Source organism: Alosa pseudoharengus, unplaced genomic scaffold (genome assembly GCF_046254945.1).
Source record: "Alosa pseudoharengus isolate Yale_2024_CS ecotype anadromous, Long Island Sound unplaced genomic scaffold, YU_APseudo_1.1 YU_APseudo_1.1_scf_14, whole genome shotgun sequence".
Taxonomy (NCBI): Eukaryota; Metazoa; Chordata; class Actinopteri; order Clupeiformes; family Clupeidae; genus Alosa; species Alosa pseudoharengus.
The window spans coordinates 8,037,242-8,047,241 of record NW_027468609.1 but is presented as its reverse complement, the minus strand read 5'-3'; the positions used below and the strand labels follow the sequence as shown (position 1 = coordinate 8,047,241).

General features: G+C 49.5%; 1 protein-coding gene across 1 annotated transcript in view; it reads left to right on the top strand.

Annotated features, from left to right (window-relative positions):
- The window catches only part of dcc (DCC netrin 1 receptor), a 153,581-nt gene that overhangs the window by 135,557 nt on the left and 8,024 nt on the right, over positions 1–10,000 (top strand). Inside the window, exons 25-26 of the mRNA XM_076284959.1 lie at positions 4,852–5,001; positions 6,827–7,051. Of these exons, the coding sequence (XP_076141074.1) occupies positions 4,852–5,001; positions 6,827–7,051 (375 nt within the window). The remainder of the gene's footprint in view (positions 1–4,851; positions 5,002–6,826; positions 7,052–10,000) is intronic.

Genomic DNA, 10,000 nt, shown 5'->3' with positions numbered 1-10,000 from the left:
AGTGGAAGTTCTGTGCATGTATTACAAACATAAAAATACAACCAAATGATTCATTATAGCGCAGTGGAAAAGAAAGCAGGTTTGTAGCTTCCTTTTTAAACAGGTTACAATTGGAGCAGATCTGATCTCAGAGAGACTGGTTTCAGCAGGAGTTTAATTTCAAATCCGGACACCACAAACATACATACCAAATGTATGTTCAAGTATTTATGGCCCAGAGCATTTACTGACTCTGAGAAGTTGCGTAATACGGAAATAAAATGTACTGAAATGAGTAATACTTTCCAATTAGTTCTGTATTCAACTAGAAGCCAGTGCAAGAACCTGAGAATTGGACTCATATATTCTCCTCTCTTAGCAACAACGTTCTGTCTAATGGACTTCTCGGGAAGACCGGTGAGGAGCGCTGTGGATTCTGCACCACTCTCTCATTTCCTGTGTGTGTGTGAGTGTGTGTGTGTGTGAGAGAGAGAGAGAGAGAGAGTGAAAGCGAGAGAGAGAGTGTGTGTGTCTGTCTGTGTCTGCGTATGTGTATGTGAGAGAGAAAGAGAAAAGAAGGAGAGAGTGTGTGTGTGTGTGTGTGTGTGTGTGTGTGTGAGTGCATGAGTGTGCATGTGTGCTTAATCCCAGTAGCTCTATCTGAAGCCTTGACTCATCAGGGTGTTTTCTGTTTTGCTGTTATTTCTGGAGGATGCGATGTGTGTGTGTGTGTGTGTGTGTGTGTGTGTGTGTGTGTGTGTGTGTGTGTGTGTGTTCCACTGTTCTGCTGCCTCACCACTGAGCCTTGCATGGGGGGAGGTGTGTGGGGGTGGAGGAGTGGTGTGTCTGATGTGCACCACCTTTAGATCTCAGCCTGATTCACACACACCTCTACACGCCACACACACACACACATACACACACCCCTCACACTCCGCCCAAAAGGGAGAAAGAGGGAGGCTGGGGGAAAGGGATGAAGGTAGAGAGGGAGAGGGGGAGAGAGAGAGAGACAGAGGGAGAGAGAGATAATTACTCCACTCCAACCTTCCCGACTCTTCTCTTCATGAAACATAAAAGGTCCCTCGCATCTCAGACTGACTCGAGAACACAAAGAGACACACACACACACACACACAAATGTGCACACCTGCACACACACACACACACACACACACACATAAACATGTGTTCACACACACATAAACACGCGTGTACACTGACACACACACACACACACAAATGTGCACACCTGCACACACACACACACACACACACATAAACACGCGTGTACACTAACACACACACACACACACTCACGCACACACACACACACACAGAGTGTGGCATCCCCAAGGGGGTGGCTTGTGACTGTGCTGTGTGTTGACGTGTGTGTTGACGTGTGTGTTGACGTGTGTGTTGACGTGCTCTCTCATGCTCCTGAGGGTGCTGGGTGCTCCCCGTGTCTCTGCTGCCTGTCTGACAGGAGCACACCATGTGCCACTGATGCCCCGGCAGCTAGCACACATCAATCACAAAGGTCCCATCTTCTCTCTCTCTCTCTCTCTCTCTCTCTCTCTCTCTCTCTCTCTCTCTCCCTCCCTCCCTCCCTCCCTCCCTCCCTCTCTATATGTCTAGCTCACTAACTAGCTCACTCATTTGCTCTGCTGCTCTTGCTTTCCTCTCCTCTGTCTGCCTTTCCCTCTCTCCCTCCATCCCTCCCTCCATCTCTCCCTCCATCTCTCCCTCCATCTCTCCCTCCATCCCTCCCTCTCTCTCTGTTGGATTGTTCTGATGTCTCCCCCTCTCTAATTAGACTAGTTTTCCCCGTATCTCCATCTTTCTCTCTCCACCATCACCACCACCACCGCCAGCCGCACCACCCCCATCCACCCCTGGCACAACACACACCCCGACATTCTTCTTTCTCAATACACACAGCCTTGTGCAATAACAAGAGGGCTTCCTGCTTCAATTTTGATCGTGTTATTAGGTGGAGTGAACACAGGCTATGAGCACGAAAGGAGTGTGTGTGTACTGTATGTGTGTGTGTGTGTGTGTGTGTGTGTGTATCATAAGAACCCCTCTGACTATGATGCTTCTGATCTGATTCTGGTGGAGTGCTCCTGCGGGGAGAAGGACCGATCAGAAGGTCCCTCGCCTCGTCTCCTCTCCTCATCTCCTCTCCTCATCTCCTCTCCTCGTCTCCTCTCCTCGTCTCCTCTCCTCGTCTACTGCGTCCTACATCCTAGACCAAGAGGAAGCAGGGAGGTGGGAGTCTGTGGCGCCGGCGAATAATTAGGCCCTAACGACAGGCTCCCTAATGACCACCGGGATGTGGCCTCCACAGTTCCGGCAGACAGGGTTGCCATTAATGAAATAAAACAGTGACACTGCAAATGACAGAGTAATTAATTTGGACATTGCATGTTTAATGCAGTTAATTATCCCCTTCTCTCCCCCCCACTCACTCACTCACTCATTCCTCTCTCAGACATTCTTTTATAGACACCACACACACACACTCACACACACACACACACTCACACACACACACACACACATACACACACACACACACACACACACACACACACACACACACACACACACACACACACACAGTATGTACACACACACACACACACACACACACACACACACACACACAGTATGTACACACACACACACACACACACACACACACACACACACACACACACACACACAAACACAGTATGTACACACACACACGCGAGACGATTTATTTTCTCCCTTGTGTCTTGTCTTTGGTAGATAGTTACAATGACTGTGTGGTGTTTTCTCTGGCGTACATCATAACATCACATCTCACCCTCCCATTCAGTCTAGCCACCAGAGCCACATTACTTTAACTCAGAAGTCGTAGCAGTCATTGTATGCTCTCTTAACATGTAGACTCTTAACTGCCCCAACAGCTGTCCCCACCCCCAAACCATCACTCACTCATCAGCCAATCTGACACCGATCCAGTCTGTTGCCTAGCGACTGATCCCAGATCGTTGTTTCTGCTGTTATTGTTGTCGTTGTCCTCGTCGTTGTTGTTGTTTGGCGAAGTCATTGTGCTAGATCAAGCATGTAATTCGGTGGGTTGAGCGCAACCGCGGTAATCAATCCCCTTAAGGCCGGGCGTCCATGATTGGATGCCTCTCTCCACCTCCGAGTGCCACGGCTGGCATCGCTAATAAGGTGCTCTGATTTAAATCAGTCTCAGGAGTTTCAAGCTCATATAGAGTGAAAATGATGCCGAGAGGATTAAAACATGCACCCGCACGCACACACACACACACACACACACACACACACACATAATGGAATTGGTTTGTTTGGAAACATCTCACACAGACACACAGCTTTACTCACAGAATAACCAAGTGGACATGACTTTTGTTGACTTTCAAGAGTTATCCGATCGGCTCCGATTTTTAATTTTGAAAATTGATTGTTGAATGCAAGCTCCATTTTATGGGAAGTGGCTTTGCGCCCTACTTTCACAAAATAGCTAACCAGTTTAAATGTTTTTTTCGGCAGCTGCAATGAAACCTCTCCATGACACTTTTGTTCAACCGATTTTTTTCAAAACGAGCAATCTAATTACAGAGCAATTAATTGCCATCAATGAGGTGAACTCGTTATTCATTAGCCGATTAGGCCCTTGTAGTCAACATGTTTGCGCCCAGGCTTTAATGGCATTTCAAGGGCCCAGAGTGAGTGGAGATTATTATGGAGCTGTGAATGGAGTCGAGCGAGGAGGCGCTCGATGCAGCGAGAACAGTGGCGACCTTGCAAAGCAGCATGGGAAACTGAAAGGGAGAAAGTGGACTTCATTATCTTTGGTAAGAGATAGAGTCGGAGAGGAAGGAGGAACCTCACACAGGGGGGCACACAACTGTGCACACACACACATACACACACACACACACATACACACACACACAGACACACACACACATACACACATACATAAACAGGTTATTTCCAGCAATCACCTCTGCCTGGTCGTAGGCTGTTTAGAAGATAGAGATCTCTGTAGACTACTTGAGGCATTCTAACAGCCAGTCATGCTCCCAACCCCCTTTCATCTCCCTCACCAACACAGGCAGGCACACACACACGCACACACACACACACTTTCACCAACACCTCCTTTTTCTCTCTATTGAGCCTTTAGATTTCGCTCCCAAGGTCAAAGCGCAATCATTCTCCACTCGTCTTTTTCTCTCTCTCACTCTGCTCTCTCGCTCCTCTCTCTCTCTCTCTCTCTCTCTCTCTCTCTCTCTCTCTCTCTCTCTCTCTCTCCCACCTGTCCTGTCTGTCTGCAAGAGTTCAAAACAGGCTTCCTTAGCCCAGCTGGTTAAACTTTGAAAGCTGGCTCCATGCCGCGTGCTATACAGTATAAAGTAGCAAAACATGAGTGAGGAATCTACCTCCCTCCCAGGTGTTCATGGGTTGCTGGGTTTTCTCCTGCATCTCTCGAGCGCTGTGTGGAATGTGCCTGGTAGGACGCCTACCACCGCTTGTTTTTTTTGTGTGCTTCTTTCGCTTAGTATTTTTCAGGCACAGATTTTCTGCACCGCGCACAATGGAACCGAGCAATTACTGTAAACAAACGGATTTTATAGTAGTAGTGGATGTTTAGAGAGGCTGTTTTTTTTTTTTTTTTGGAATCCAAATTATATGGCAAGGCCATTAACGTCAATAGTCAACCACAGGCAGGAAGCAAATAGCCAAAGCAAATGTGCTAATTCAATTGAATGTAAATGTGCTGTTGCTTGCTGTTTGCGTTTTTTTGTGCTGACCATTTCTTCCCTCTTGTGCCCTCCTTGTGTCCCGCAGCGGTGGTGAGTGCCATCCCCGTGCCCACGCTGGAGAGCAGCCAGTACCCGGGCATCCTGCCCTCGCCCACCTGTGGCTACACCCACTCCAAGTTCGCCCTGAGGCCCATGCCCTTCTCCACCCTGACCGTGGACAGGGGCTACGCCACAAGTAAGCACCACCTGCTAGCTCCTGTGAGCTACAGAATGTCTGTGTCTGTGGCTGAATGCTGCCTGGTGTAACTGAGCTACTGTATCTCAGAGTTGACCCCCTTTTCTCACTGTTTTTGAAGTAGTTCCAAAGTTCTGTCACTCCATCTTGGTGCTTTTGTCCTCTGCCAAGGCATTGTAAGTGCTGTTATATCATTCTCTCTCTCTCTCTCTCTCTCTCTCTCTCTCTCTCTCTCCCTCTCTCTATCTCTCTTTCTCTCTCTCCCTCTCTCTATCTCTTTCTCTCTCTCTCTCTTTCTCTCTCTCCCTCTCTCTCTCTATCTCTCTCTCTCTCTCCCTCTATCTCTCTATCTCTTTTTCTCTCTCTCTCTCTCCTCTCCTCTTCTTGGCCCTGGCCTCTGTTTCTGTCTCAGTCTATTTGGCTGTCCATCCTTCCTCAACTCTCCCCTCATTTCCACCTGCCTGCTCCCTGGACTAGCCACTTAAGGCCTCGTTAGCGCCTCCCTCTCTCTCTCTCTCTAGCCCCGCGGCCCCGGCCCCAGCCCAGGCACTGGCACGGCTCTCTTCACTTGCTCCCCCGCCGGCGGCCATGTTGACTAAGTGGCAGTGAGGGCCCTTACAGGGGCCCGGTAATTGCTTAATATCTCACCGACCCACATCTGTAATTTAGGAGAGAAAGATAGAGAAAAAGAAAGAAAAAGAGAGAGAGAGGAATGGAGTGGGATTAGGTTACTTCCCATTTACCCGCTCTCCTCTCCTCCTTCTCCATTTGCCTCTCCATCTCTCTATTTCTTTATGTATCTTCTCTATCACTCACTCTCTCTCTGCCTCTGCTGTTTCACTTTACCATTTCTATCTCGCCGGCGCACCATCTATTCCTCTGTCTGAGTAGTGCTGAGATGCCTCTCGTCTCAGTGAAGCACACACACACACACGCACACACACACACAAAAGCCAGGCGCCTGAAAGAGACGCGCCGGCTCGGAGAAAGCTTTTTATACTTTAGCCCGCTGACTAAATGGTCGAGACACGGGCCCCTTGGCGAAACTGCTGTCGGCTTTCTCGTCTCGTCTCGTCTCGTCTGGTCTCTCTCACTCTCCTCCACGATGGATGAGCAACACAGGTACACTCTCAAGCAGAGGCGCCGGAGTGCCCGCTTTAATCGCAGCGCCAGCCGCAAGAAGACGAGCGGAGTTGTGAGAGAGAGAGGATCAAACGGAGATGCCGCGGCGAGGTGAGGCGAGGCGAGGAGTGGAGGGGGGCTCAGCGTGCCTGGCGTGACTTCAGCGCAGCGCGGCGAGGTGTGGAGCGGGGCTCAGCGTGCCTGGCGTGACTTCAGCGCAGCTGCCAGCCCCTCAGCACATCTTTACACAGGGAGATCCACCGCGTTCTCTCTCCAAGGCCTGTCCCTGTAGGGCTGGGGCTGTTTCACAGGAGTCTCCAAACTGTGTGTCAGGTTCAGAGGCACGCTGATGTTGTTCTGAGCTGATTGACATCACATGGAGGAGAAGGCTGTTTTATTTTATATTTTGAACTCTTTTGAGTCAACATTTGAAATGGGGCAAATGTGCAAGGCCTCTCTCTTTACATTTACTGTACAAATGTACATCTTGTTCACATGCTCAGATGTATAAGCTCTGAAGTGTATTCTGCAGGATGTTGTGGCTATTCAATAAATATTGAAGTGATCCTATGGTCACTGTCTAGTCCTCTGCATTATGGAGCCATTCAGATGAATGTATGACTATGTGTCTGTGACTGTGCGTTGGTTCCCTGTGAATATATCAGCTGATAACTTACTGTGGTTTCTCTCTCTTTCTCCGCAGCCATATCCACAGAGGGCCCGACGCCCATTGCGAGCCAGCAGCAGACGATGATCCCGTCGACGGCGCAGTCGGAACACGGCTCGGCCGAGGAGGCGCCCAGCCGCTCCATCCCCACCGCCTGCGTGCGGCCCACTCACCCGCTCCGCAGCTTCACCAACCCCCTCCTGCCCCCGCCCATGGGCACCATCGACCCCAAGGTCTACACGCCAATGATGCCCCAGTCAAGTGAGTAACCCCCACGAGGGGCAACGGGCACCGCGGAGGGGTGGCAGACAAAGGGGGTGATTAGGGTGGCTGGGGAACCATCTTGAGGAACCTTCTTGTGAAGTCTTGCCAAGCAGGAACCATCTAACTGGAACCAAATCAACGAGACGGCAGATTGTTTTTGAATAGAGTGTGCATTGTGGATGCAGGCACTGAGTTTATTCTCCATGAAACTGCCAAATGATTCATTCAAGTCTCATAATCAACCCTTGCCCAGACTGTGGATGTTTATAACCATGCTACTGCTTACACATGGTCTAATGGAAGAGCCTGATATAAAGGTGTTCTATCTATCCATGGCCTCTGGTCACTGGGCTCACTGCTAGCTCATCACTGGGTTCAGTTCAGTTCAGTATTAATCACTCTTTATGACTGATTCCACATAGCGTGTTGAATTTTAATGGCGGCAGATTGCAGAAGAAGGAGTACCGTTAGGGATGTTTGGTTTGATTTCGTTGTGGAAGTGAATATGCAGACGTGAGGCTCAGGGCTGTGGTGTGCGGCCTACTGTTTTACATGCCGATGAGGAGTAGGATTGTCAGTGTTGTTTGAGGAGGAGGATGAAGGGGAGTCAAGCACAGTGTTTTAGAAGAGGAGGAGGGAACTAGGGGCCATTAGCCCTCTGGTCACTACAACATAACATCACCTTGAGCAAGATGGTTTATTTTTGGTCTAATCCCAGCCCCTCAGCACTGGAGTGAGTGTGTGTGTGAGTGTTTGTTTGCATGGGTAAGTGCATTTGGGTGTTTTTGTAGTGTGTGTGTGTGTGTGTGTGTGTGTGTGTGTGTGTGTGTGTGTGTGTGGTGTGTGTTGTGTGTGTGTGGTGTGTGTTGTGTGTGTGTGTGTGTGTTGTGTGTGTGTGTGTGTGCGTGTGTGTGTGTGTGTGTGCACGTGTGCGTATCTATCCACTCCGACGCTCATGCGGTTCCGTTTACGATTGATTGCGTCTCCAGCTCACACTGCTCTGGCGAGCGCCGCAGGCTCTATGGTTCTCCTCAGGGAGGCCTCTCTCTTCTGTCTGCCCACCTGTGTGCAGCTAAAAGTGGATACTGCTATCCAGCAGTCTCCATCACACACCGCTACAAGCCCCATCCCTTTCCAACCTTGCTCCCTCCACCTCCACCCAAACACCTCTCTCCACACACACACACACACACACACACACACACACACAGACACACACAGACACGCACAGACACACACAGACACGCACAGACACACACACACAGACACACACACACAAATGCGCAAACACTCAGAGACACACACAGACAGGGAACAGACACACACACACTAACACAATACACACATACACACACACAGAGAGAGAGAGAGAGAGAGAGAGAGAGAGAGAGAGTGCTCTATCTCCCTAGTCCTGAATGCTTGTAGTGATAGAGATGTATTCTGACAGGTGCACCAGCCAGTGTTTTCCCCCTCTAGTCACAATTTAATTGGTTTTCCTGAAACAGCTTCGGTGTTTAGGTGCTGAGGCAATTATGTCGTTGGTAGGGGGTGGGGGGTGGCTCTTGCTCTTGCTTCGACGCTGGCTGGAAGAGGACTTGGCTAAGCTGGGAGAACAGCTTTGGCCGGCCTGGGTGCCGCGTCCACTAAGGTGGATTAGAAACTAGTGAAACCGCAGGGAGGCCAAGAGCAGCTCTATCAGTTCTCATCATCGTGAAATGGAGTCTTTTATGAGGAATCCAATGTATCATGCTCATCATGCTGACTCAGGCCTTGGCTGAAGTGACTCAGCTGAAGTTTCAATGTCTTGCCAATGCCTGCCCTCTGTGAGGCAATAACAAAGCAACTTCACAAAGTCATCAACAGGCGGTGTCGCGCATTGTTGGATCCAACAATTGAATTCTTAAAAGATTAGCACCTCTCAGCATAGCTGAGATAATCTGTTTATGTGCCGAGGCGCCGTTTGAGACGGTGGATTTGGATGTAAATTCAATAGATGTATTCATCTAGTCGTGAATTTGACAAAAAAAAATATGTGAATAATCTCTCGGCGTGTGTGGAGCGAAGATTGGCTGAGGAGAGGCGCTGTTGTGTGGTGTGTTGCCGAGGAGAGATCAGTGACCTTAAAGAGTGTGTCCATCTTTTACGTCCACCTTCAGAACCACAGGTCTCTCCAGAACCTTCTACTTCACGCTGAGTGTCTGGTCCAGGCAGGGAGCTGGAAAGTGTCTCACACTCAAGCTCCAATTGCCAGTAAAAGGGCACCTTGCACCTTGTAGCATCTCTCTTTCTCTCTCTCTCTCTCTCTCTCTCTCTTTTCTCTCTCTCTCTCTCTCTCTCTCTCTCTCTCTCTCTCTTTTCTCTCTCTCTCTCTCTCTCTCTCTCTTTTCTCTCTCTCTCTCTCTCTCTCTCTCTCTCTCTCTCTCTTTTCTCTCTCTCTCTCTGTCTCTCTCTCTCTGAATTCTGTTCACACCATCAGAAAAGGGAGATGGAAAGAAAAGAAATCCCATTTTCTCACAGGCTCAGTCCAAGTCACAGGGGCAGGTTTGTGGAGAAGCTTGCAGTATAAAGAACAGCAGCTCTGGCCACCGACCTCTCAGGTTTCTGAAGCTGCAAGCGCCAGATAGCGTTTTGGAGTCAGGTTCAAACTGGAGGCTCTTTTGATTTCCTTTTCCTGTCCACTGGCAAACAGCGGACAACATCTTTAGGGAAGAAGTCTCTCCGGGCTTAGCTCACCCCACGTTCACCTTAGGCTTTTCTCTGTGTGTGTGTGTGTCCTCACAGAAAGCTGGGGGTTTTATTGTCCAGCAGAGTGCTTTGGTCGTGCGTAGTGGTCAGAGGATTTAGATATGTCCTGAGACGATGTGTGGTGGTAAGCTGTGCCGTTTATCTGTATCCAAACCACCATTTGTCTGCTGCTTGCGTTTAGGGGAGTGGGCAGAAGCATTG